The sequence below is a fragment of the Podarcis melisellensis genome, assembly GCF_964234715.1.
Source record: "Podarcis melisellensis genome assembly, chromosome: 5".
Classification (NCBI taxonomy): Eukaryota; Metazoa; Chordata; class Lepidosauria; order Squamata; family Lacertidae; genus Podarcis; species Podarcis melisellensis.
The window spans coordinates 44,417,714-44,428,871 of NC_138537.1; the positions used below are offsets into that span (position 1 = coordinate 44,417,714).

The 11,158-nt window shown below is 41.3% G+C and overlaps 1 protein-coding gene across 1 annotated transcript; it reads left to right on the forward strand.

Annotated features, from left to right (window-relative positions):
- Positions 1-537: 537 nt before the first annotated feature.
- On the forward strand, positions 538-8,779 carry BORCS7 (BLOC-1 related complex subunit 7). Its single transcript, XM_081911612.1, has 5 exons — positions 538-940; positions 4,151-4,213; positions 5,418-5,461; positions 6,177-6,197; positions 7,944-8,779. Exons 1-5 carry the CDS (start codon positions 791-793, stop codon positions 7,993-7,995), a joined length of 330 nt encoding a protein of 109 aa, XP_081767738.1. The 5' UTR covers positions 538-790; the 3' UTR covers positions 7,996-8,779.
- The last annotated feature ends 2,379 nt before the right edge of the window (positions 8,780-11,158 follow it).

Consider the following 11,158-nt stretch of genomic DNA (forward strand, 5'->3'; position numbering starts at 1 on the left):
GATGCTTGATGTTGGGAAGACAGGTGAGCGGTGCTGCTTCTCCTGCAAGGAGAAAACTAGCCCAGCAGGGAGATTACTGGCACAGAACATTTCTCCAGGATGTGTTCAGTTTCTCCTTACAAGGAGTTTTTATATGCAGGCAAAGACAAAAGTGTTGTTTCCTACCATGAAGTGCTGGCTGCAGCCCATTCTTTCACCTCAGTGTTCTACCACCTCCTTTCACTACAGGTTTAGCTGACAACTATTAATATTTTCATACAGTGCCATGTCTGCACTTGGCATTTTACAAAGAACGAGCAGAAAGGTCCCTGACCAAAGGAGCTTAAAACAGTAGTTCTTGAAGGGTGTGGTACACCACACTGGTGTGATTGTGAGTGCCTCTCTGGTGTTTCTGCTTTGTCGCTTTAAATTTGATTAAAGATTTGTATTTTATTGGCTGGGATTGTGATTCTGTTTTCTGTTCTCATTTATATCTGAGTATCTTGGTAGAGGAGGGGTCTGTGTGTGTGTTTGTGTATGCGCGCGCGCGCGCAAATAAATCACTGTGTGAAGAAGCGGTGATCCTGAGAAATTAATAATAATGGGGAAGGGCATGTCCCCATTACTTCTTAATGTCTGACTGTGTGGGTCTGACAGACTGAGAACACAACATCCGTAAGATCGTGGTCTGGACCCTCTGGGAGAGCGGTTTCGCTGTCTTGCCTTTTCACCTGTTTTGCCCTTTCTCGCTCGCCGTCGTTGCATCCTTCACGTGGGAGACGGGCTTGTTCGGGCGGGTGACATTACCAAGATGGCAGCACCCTCAGCTGCGAGCGCCGTGGACGTTCAGACTCGATTCGGCCACTCGGTGAAGGGACTGTTGACCGAGAAGGTGACCAGCTGCGGCACGGATGTCATCGCCCTCACCAAACAGGTGCTGAAGGGTTCTCGGAGCGCCGAGGTGAGAGAGACTACGAGGCCCAGAAAGCACTGCGCTGCGGCAAAACTTTAGACCGGCAGCTGGGGAGCGCAATGCATGGTGGGATTTGTATTCTCTGTGGGATGCCGGCTGTTTTGGAACTGCTCCAGCTTCCTATCGCTGTAAGAGGGGTGTAGTGCCCTAGGCATGGGGGGAGGGGGGTTGGACAGCAGCTGAGTAGTGCTTTCCATTGTACTCCTTGTTCTGGTTTTGAAAATGGGTATCGGTTTAAAATCAAAAGTTCTCAGCACACTTGCTGTTTCCACCTCCTTTTAAAAAGCCGTAGTAGTTCTCTCCCACTAGCTGCAATCATAAAATACTGTGCTCCGCACTGTTCGGGCTGACAAATGATTGGCAATATGAATCTTGGTCTGCCTTTCTGCAGAGAAGCCTGCAGGATTGGGCCAGCATCATCCTCTCACAGTATCTTGCCTGTGGGAAGTCCCCAAGCTAGACATGAGAACAACAGCCTTCTGCCCACTTGTGATTCCCAGCAACTGACAGTCTCCAAGCTGAGAAAGGGGTGGGGGTAGGGATTTGATACAAGAACATAAGTGATGATGCTTTTGAAAAGGACAAAAAGCCCTGTTGTTTTTGCCTAGGAGGGAGGATTTTGACTTTTTAACAGTCAAAATTTGTAAAATTTATTCCCTATTTTGAGGTATTACATTCAAGTGACTGAACACATCTGCAAGATATGTCGGCCTTAAAAGCAACAAGTTGTCAAATAAAGAAGCATATGTGGTGGGTGGGTTTGGAAGTACTTTTTATTTATTTTTTTCGCTCCCATACAAAAAACCTTAAAAATTCTTCTGCTCATGAGAATAAGGTATAATAGAAGTTAGCCGCTCCCTGCAAGGCCCCTTCCACTTGGCCTGGTGGACGAGGCCCAGATTCACCAGCCCTACTGAAGAGGCTCTTCATGAGGCCAGAGGAACATTGCCTGACTCTTGTTTTATTGATTTAATATGCTGTAAACCACTTTGAGATTTTTATTAAAAATAGAAAGCTAAATAAATAAATAAATACCCTTCCAGAGAACTCCTGGCAGAATGCAAGGAGGCAGGTGCAGCACTCAGAGCAAATCTGTTGCCCCTCTCAAAGTGCCACTTGAGGCAACAGCCTCACAGGGGCTCATGGGGGAGGGGCTGCATGGCATTACCTATTTTCTGGGACTCCCTGGGTTAAAACTCTGGGAGATGATTTATAGCAAGGTAAAGAGAATATTTAAGGAGGCTCTACCCAAAAGACCAGAAGCTTTTCTTTTAGGGATAACTGGGACAGATGTACCAAAAACACCCAAAATAATTTATTCTTGTCTGTGAGCAAGAATACTATATGCACAAAAAAATGGTGAGATGAGGCAGTACCTACTAAAGAGGATTGGCAGTTGAAACTGATGGAATATGCTGAATTAGCAAATTTAACTAGTAAAATTACAAAAAAAATTCCTTCCAGTAGCACCTTAAAGACCAACTTAGTTAGTTCTTGGTATGAGCTTTCGTGTGCATGCACACTTCTTCAGATACACTGAAATAGAAGTTGCCAGACCCTTCTATATAGTGAGAAGGTGGGGAGGGGTATTACTCAGAAGGGTGGTGGGAATAGGTGATTAATCACCCATTCCCACCACCCTTCTGAGTAATACCCCTCCCCACCTTCTCACTATATAGAAGGGTCTGGTAACTTCTATTTCAGTGCATCTGAAGAAGTGTGCATGCACACGAAAGCTCATACCAAGAACTAACTTAGTTGGTCTTTAAGGTGCTACTGGAAGGAATTTTTTTGTTTTGACTATGGCAGACCAACACGGCTACCTATCTGTAACTAGTAAAATTACAGAGCAAGATGAGACTTTTTTCAAGGAGGATTGGAAAATGTTTGTAGATTATTTTTTTTTTTATTGCAAACATGTTAAACCGCAAGCAGGATTTGAGTAAGAACAGCAGAAAATGTATACTGAGAATACGGTGGAGGAGAGAAGCCATAGAATAATTATAATATGCAGCAGTACTAGGAAATTTGAGGAAACCATGGAAGGGTAGAGGGGAAGTCAGACACTAACGGAATGCTAATTGGAAAACGCTGTACAATTTGTTTTCTTTTCTTTTGGAAAACATATAAATATGTTTATTGTGTTTTAGCAGACAGCCATTATACACATGAAAATGATAACAAAAATATTAATACAGTAATAGAGATTTACATTTCTGCTTTAGTATTTAAAGGATAAATCATTCCCTATAACCCCTTTAAGTTTAATAGCATGGATTTGTAGAGCCTTAGCAAGAAATATTCTGAAAGGATATATACTTCTCTACAAGAGACAGCAAACAACAAGTCTTTGCTGGGGGTGACCTTCCCTTCTATGTTCTTAAGGAGCACATGAGTTCTGTCTTCTATTGGCACAGAGTTGCAACCATAAACTTTGTCCTTCTTAGGAATTCCTTTGTGCCAGCTTATCTAGTCCTCTAGTAGAAGGACATTTAAACTTGCCTGTGTAAAGGCTACCCTCATTTCAATGTTTGGCAGGTCTACCAGATATCTTAGAAGGGATAAGTTCAATGGAATAAAGGCAGCATACAAATTATTCGATTGTCAAGTCTTGATTTCAGCTGCTCATGATTGCATCTCAATGTCCCCAAGCCTTTGGAGCAGAGGTCAGCAAACGTTTTCAGCGGGGGGGCAGTTCACTCTCCTTCAGACCTTGTCAGGGGCCAGACTATGTTTTGAAGAAGAAAAAAATGAACAAATTCCTATGCCCCCCAAATAACCCAGAGATTGTTTTTAAATAAAAGCACACATTATACTCATGTAAAAACATGCTGATTCCTGGACCATCCGCGGGCCGGATTTAGAAGGTGATTGGGCCAGATCTGGCCCCCGGGCCTTAGTTTGCTTACCCGTGCTTTGGAGTATTAATTCTTTAGCTTACTTGAAACCTTGTGTCAAAATAAAAGAGAATTCCAAACTCATGGCAGCCAACTGCATGTTTCCATGAGTCCCAAATAATATTTTTTAACCCTTTGTTTGTTAAGCCTGCAATAATTCTTACATTTAGATTGCTTAAATGCTATTGGAATAGTAAGCTATGAGCAGAATTGCCACCTTTGAGGACCAGTGGAATGCTACATCACTGGCACCTAAGAACAGGAAACTTGTGTATCTTACTGTGGCTTCCATGTCTTTCAGTTCTTAGGTCAAGCTGCCAGAAACATGGTGATGCAAGAGGATGCCATTCTGCACTCAGAAGATGTAAGAAATACTTGAGCTACAAAAGTGGGGACTTTGTCAGATAACTAGGTTCTTCTCTGTGAACTGCAAGACATGGGAAAAAGAGGAGGTGACTCATAAAGTGCAGGGTTAGGAATTGAAAGGTGTTTGTTTCTCCACCATTCCTAACATGATCTGGACTTCACCTCAGAAGCACTATAGGCTACCTGCCTTTATCATTTTCAAATAGTCTACATTAGTCTTTATATGTTTATCAGAATAGCCTTGACATTAGTATTATTGGTTAGATTTAAAGAAAATTAAACAGTCATTGGCTTATTGTTATCTATACCAAGAACGTTACCAGCTTTGAGCTAGACAATAAATAAATAAATCATTCATCTCTAGTTGTTCATCTCTGAAATATGGGACTGTGGACATTGCTACATACGGTTGGCTTATATATCTGTGCATCGCCGCCCCAATAATTCCAGTCTTGTGCCTTCATGATTTATGTTGGAGTTTCAGGAAGTAAGTGTATGTGTGGGGGGAGGGGGGCTCATTTAATTTCACTGCATACAGGTAGTGTAGTGACAATAAAGGTTTATTATTTATTATATTAATTCTTGAGCAGTATTGGCAGTCTACAGACTTCTAGGTGAGTCAGTCTATGTGGCAAGGGAGCTTGCTCAGCTTCTGTGGCTAAGAAGGGAACTCTGCTTCCTATGAAACTCAACCAAAACTAGAAAATGTGATTACATTTTCCCATAATTTATACAGTTGCTGGTGATGAACTTTAGGCCATGGCTGGTGGCAGCTGGTGTGGTTGGTTACAGATGGTATGTGAGCTGTATGTTGTCCAGCCCAAGCCTGGTAGATTTTTATTTTTTATTTTAATCAAGCTTGCCAATTAGGAATCTTGCTTGTTGCTCTCAGGATTAGAATTCCAAAATTACTGAACTGAATCTGAAATCCAATATTAAATAAAATTAAAAGGGGAGCTCCCAAATGAGTTCTAGGAGGGTGTGTCATGATCAGAACTGAAAAATTTGGGAGAATGTATGAAGTGGCTAGGTATAGAGCTGGAAAAATAAAATTGTTAAATAAAGTTAATTTCAAAGGCTTTCAGATCATTCAGGACAACAGATACTCAAGGCTAGGAGAGTGTAACGTAAAATGCCATGAGTAATGATTGAGAATCATAGTGAGGGGAAATCTACCGTATTTAATATTTTCTCCTTTGCAGAGTTTAAGGAAAATGGCCATTATAACTACTCATCTGCAGTACCAGTAAGTATATGCATTGTGTACTCTTTATTTGATTTACCAGGACTATTAAAATCTCATCCCCTCTAATGTTTCCAGTGTCCAGGCTGTGATGTAACCAAAACTTCACTTACCAAACACAAAAGTGACATTTCAGCAAGCTTGGGGGAACTCCATGATTTGCAGAAGTAAAAAAACATTTTTTGGGGGGCGGGGGACCCTAAGGAGGAAATCTTCCCAAACATGCTTATTGTCCAATGAATGCTGTCTGACTGTTGGGGATTGTAGAATGGAACAAAAAATGCTGGAATCTTGAACAGCTACACTCCACACTGCATTATTTTGTTACTCTTGTCCTCTACTACCAGCATTCCAATATAGCTTCTGTTATTAACTACTAAGATAAAATAGCTAAATCGACTCTTAGGTTGTTTTACCTTACCCATCTCTGAGACGCATCTAATGGCCATCATAAAAGGAATTTTCAGAAGTAGGATTTATCTTTTTGCAGCTTTACTTCACAAGCTTCTTTGCAACACTGGTAGCAATTTCTGGATGTCAGTTCAGTTCTATATATCATGGAAGTGAAGTCAATCTGATACTTGTTCATTTATTTAGCTTCCTGAAATCAGGCCGCCTTTCATCAGTTCAGAATTCAGTTCAACCTGTTTGTGTTCTTAAGCACCTTGCAGCCAGTTTCCTTATAATTTATTTTATATTGACATCTTTTTTTTTCTAGGCAAGAAGCTATTCAGAAAAAGTAAGTTTGCTCTGCTTTATTTGAGTGGCCTTTACACTCCCCCTTGTTGCTACTTTTGCCTTTTGTTCTGTTCATGTTATTTTGAATGTAAACCAAATAGGTTAGGACTATATCACCTCTGTACAAAACTGTACAAAGGTGGCACACTGCTGGTGCCAAATAAATGTTAAATAATAGTGATACTGCTTGATTTTTAAAGTGTAACATAGTAAAAACAGGTAAAATGTGTGATGAAATAAATACATACATAAATAATAACCCAGAGCCTTTAATTTATGAACTGCTTCTTATGAACATAGCTGTCAACTTACAGATTTGAAAATAAGGGACCAGCAGCCTTGAAAATAAGGGACCAGCAGCCAGAATAAGGGACCTGCAGCCTCACCTGTTCCAGACACTCCAGTCTTCCTGTCCTCCTGCAGTCTGGTCAAAATCATGCTGGTAGCACCAAGAACACTGTCCAACCAACTTTGTAACCAGAGGTTCAACTGACTAGAATCTGAATCACATGCGCCACAAGGCCTATGCAGCCTCAACTTAAGATGGCTCCCCGGCTGGCTTTGCACTGCAAAGTTTGCAGCAGCACGTGCAACAAAATGGCGTCCAGCATTCAAAAACCCCCTCAGCTTGCATTAACTAGCCACACACAAGGCATGCAAGCTCCACCCCCCAGTCGTTCTTAGACTTCTTATTGGGTGAGCAATGCAGCCAAGCAACACAGTTGGAGCCTCCCTCCTCCCTGGCCGGCAGGGCGGGAGGGAGAGGAGCTGCTTCCTTTGAAATTTAAGGGACATCATTTAAGGGACATCCATCAATAAGGGACAGCAGCGGGACATGGCCCTGGAATAAGGGACTGTCCCTTCAAATAAGGGACACTTGACAGCTATGCTTATGAAGCATCTTGAAGCCGTTTACAATATAATAAAAGCATATATAAAACTGTTTGATATATAAAAATCGTTTTAAAAAGGTGAGTGGACCAAGAAGGCTATACTCTTTACAGTTTTGGCTTTTTCCACAATGGTTTCTGTTTCCTGCTCTACGGACCTCCATTTGTGAGAGTAAGGCTTACTACTGGTGAGCAGTCCCTGTTTAACACATTGGGACTTATTTCCAAGTAAACACCCACAGGATTGCACTTCAAAGGTTCCTCTCCTAGGTGACATCCTGATCGCTCAAGCTCAGATTCATTTTGCCAATGAGCCTCATGCTTATGGCTTTTGTTTAAATTGTCCCCATTTACACCTCACTTCTTCCTCACCCTCATTTCTCAGTCAGAGAGATGTGCAGTCCAATCCTAGCCATGTTTAGTTGGAAGTAAGTCAGGACTCACTCCAAGATAAGTATCTAGAATGTTGGATCTTTAGCTACTTGGTTGTTGATTTAATTGAATTAAGTCCTGGGTGTAAAGTGGTTTTGTTAGGTAAAAACAAACATTATTTCTATTCTTTTAAGCTGCTGCAAAACCTTTTGGGTCAGTCAGTGGGGTATTAAATGTTAACCTTTAAAATGGAAGCATCTGTTCCCTTCTTGTTGACTTAGGGTGTCCTCTTCTTTCAATCTCTAAAGGATATTTTGGGAGGGGCGATTAGTGGACTAAATCAGCAGATCCCTCCCCATTTTATCCTGACAACCCTGGTCCATCTTTACATTGCAGAAGCAGCCCAGACTGGCCCATTTACAGTCAATATTTAATATATCCTAATATCCTTGAGTGTCTATTGAAGTCTTCCTTCTCATCTTCAGTGTTGAACAGTCTTCAAATTTGCGCGACCAACTGACTCACCTTCTGAAATGAAGAGAGACTGTTGCACGGTGTTAAAGAGCTGATAGAAACCACTGAGAAAATACATGTCTGAGGACTTATGGAGACCCTTCCTCTATTCCTTCCTCACCAAATGCACTATGGGACTGATCTCATCCCCAAATAATCTGCCAGTTTGTAATGATGCAAAGTGTACATTGCACAGTGTACAAGATTCTGACCTGCAAATGGAGGAAACTCTTGGATTTTTTCCATCGCCAATGTTGCAGTTATAAAAAGCTGGCTATTTTAATGTATCTAATTGCAGACTGCAATCCCACGTGTGCATATTTTTAATGGATTAATTTTTCCAAGGATCTACACTTCTGGAGATCACAAATGAAATATATCTTGTTTTGTTTTAGAGTGCTTTAAAGGATGAAACTCTTCTCTGCTCAGAGCTCAGTCAGATTAATCATTAGGCTGAAATTTTTCATGTTTCAGGGCTGAGGAATACAATCTCATGGTAGTTGGATGAGCACTAGAAAGCTGTTTGAAAAAGCTGCATGCAGGTGGTTCCCTGTGTATGGTTATTGTGTGTAGGTTCAACCATCACTTTGTACTGGCATTTTGCATCCCTGAGTATGAAAATCTATCTAGTTTTACTACCTAAGTAATTAAAGAAAGAGTTAGAGGACTGGATTTTTTTTCCTCCCAACTTGGTCTTTGTTTAGTGGGAGCTGAGTGTGCAGAAATGAAATTTGACAGCTTGTTTAGATTTTCTTTAAAAGACTAAGTTCAGCCAATTTGCAAATCAATCAATCTATATACATCAATATGTATAGCTGCCAATGGTTTCTAATTTAAGCTGTAATCCTGTGCACATTTATCTGGGAATAGTCCCCACTGAACACATGGAATTTAACTTTTGTATTAATATGCATGGGATTATACTTTAAATTTATTTCCCCTTATTTCTTAATGTAGTTTTAGCTACATGAGTGTGAGCTGTTCTGAAACTACTTGAGTGTGTATATTTCCTTTGCAGAAAGTGTTTGAAAGGGGTCCCTTCAGTCTGTACATCTGCTGTCAGTTTTGGCCTTGGGCTACATTCCTAAGCACTCACTGCTATTACGGCTCTTGATTAAGCAGCCTTGGCTTCATTATGTAATATCCTACTGAACCAGTAATCTATTCAGATATACAGCTGCAGATGTACATGCAATATCTTATTTATACAGTGCTGTGGCTTGAACCAATTTAAAGCCCATGGGAAACAGAACTGATCTAAAATATGTATTTAAAATATATTTGCATTTCCTTTTTGTTTGTATTTTGTTCAGAGAACGGGACTCATGCTTCATTGACAAAATGCAAAAAACTGAAGGAGCGAAGTATTTTGTACACAAAATCAGGCAATATATGGTACGATTGCTGTACCTCTTGCTCTTTTTGAACAAGAACCAGTTAAATACATATCTAGTACCAGTTAAATACATATCTGTGGATAAGAGTGATGCAGTCACTGTATGAGTGCTGTTACTTATTTAGCCAAAATGATGTCACCCACTCACAAGAAGGAAATATCAGCAGGCTTGGGTTTGCAAAATACAACAATTCTTTATATGAAAAACCCTAATGGGGGAATCCTTCCCAAACAACCCAGTGAGGACTGAGCATGCTCAGTGGCTATGGAATGCTGGGATGGACAATGGAAAATGGTGTGAGAAGAGATTGAGTGGCTGGCTGCCATGAAAAGTGAACAGGAACACTCCACATTACAACAATTCATTGCAAGTCCCATTTACACTGTTCCAATGCTGACCATTCCATTCTTACACAAAAATGAAAATGTTAAAAGTGGGGGGGGGGGGGAGAGAACTGTTTCAGAATTATTGTGATTGTTGTAAGATATATGTATTTAGAAAAATATTTATATACTGCTAAATCATAAAAAATCAAAGCAGTTGACATGTAAACATTTAAAATCAAGCCACCAGCTAACTATTGCATCTGGTAAGTATAATCAGTTTGGGAAGGAACCAAGTTCCTGCATATCAATGGATGGTTTAAAATATAGTCAAATCTCGGTTGTTGAATATCTCGGCTGCCAAACATTTCAGGAGCCGAACGCCAACAACCTGGAAGTGACTGCTTCTGTTTTCGAATTTGCCTTAGAAGCCAAACGCATTTACACATTTCTCATTTTTCCCCAATTAGATTTGCCCAGCCGCCTTTTGATTCTCGGTTTTTGAATGTTTTGGAAGTCAAACGGACTTCCGGAATGGATTACGTTTGAAAACCGAGGTTCCACTGTATACTCTTTCTTTATTTACTCTGCAAGAGAGCATGTGCAGGAATATTTTTTCCAATGGCTCTCTTGACCGCTCTAGTTATCTCCCGCTTGGACTACTGCAATGCGCTCTACGTGGGGCTACCTTTGAAGGTGACTCGGAAACTACAACTAATCCAGAATGCGGCAGCTAGACTGGTGACTGGGGGCGGCCGCCAAGACCACATAACACTGGTCTTGAAAGACCTACATTGGCTCCCAGTATGTTTCCGAGCACAATTCAAAGTGCTGGTGTTGACCTTTAAAGCCCTAAACGGCCTTGGCCCAGTATACCTGAAGGAGCGTCTCCACCCCCATCGTTCTGCCCGGATGCTGAGGTCCAGCGCCGAGGGCCTTCTGGTGGTTCCCTCATTGCGAGAAGCAAAGCTACAGGGAACCAGACAGAGGGCCTTCTCGGTAGTGGCGCCCGCCCTGTGGAACGTCCTCCCATCAGATGTCAAAGCGATAAACAACTACCTGACATTCAGAAGACATCTTAAGGCAGCCCTGTTCAGGGAAGTTTTTAATGTGTGATATTTTAGTGTATTTTTGGTTTCTATGGAAGCCGCCCAGAGTGGCTGGGGAAACCCAGCCAGATGGGCAGGGTACAAATAATAAAATTATTATTATTAGTGTGTGGTTTGTAGGCAAGGATGAAAATCAGTGGGTCGAGGGTCTGTACAGTTGGCCTTAAACAGAAGACCAGCAAGGAAGTTAGGCTATGTAAGTTAGGTTATGTAAGCTGAGCATTAGAAACTGCCCTACTCCCAAATTTAATGTGAATTGTCTTGTATTTCCAGAGGAGTAGCCATGGTAGTTCTATGCAGCAAAGGCAACAAAAAGCCTCGCAATGCCTCGCTATCTGCAGCTCAGAGTAACACTTAA

Bases quoted from the DNA above. Each gene is read 5' to 3' on its own strand.
- BORCS7 (XM_081911612.1), top strand. From the start codon at position 791: ATGGCAGCACCCTCAGCTGCGAGCGCCGTGGACGTTCAGACTCGATTC. The intron at 941-4,150 runs GTGAGAGAGACT...CATGTCTTTCAG, and splicing joins AGGGTTCTCGGAGCGCCGAG to TTCTTAGGTCAAGCTGCCAG. The intron at 5,462-6,176 runs GTAAGTATATGC...TTTTTTTTCTAG, and splicing joins ACTACTCATCTGCAGTACCA to GCAAGAAGCTATTCAGAAAA.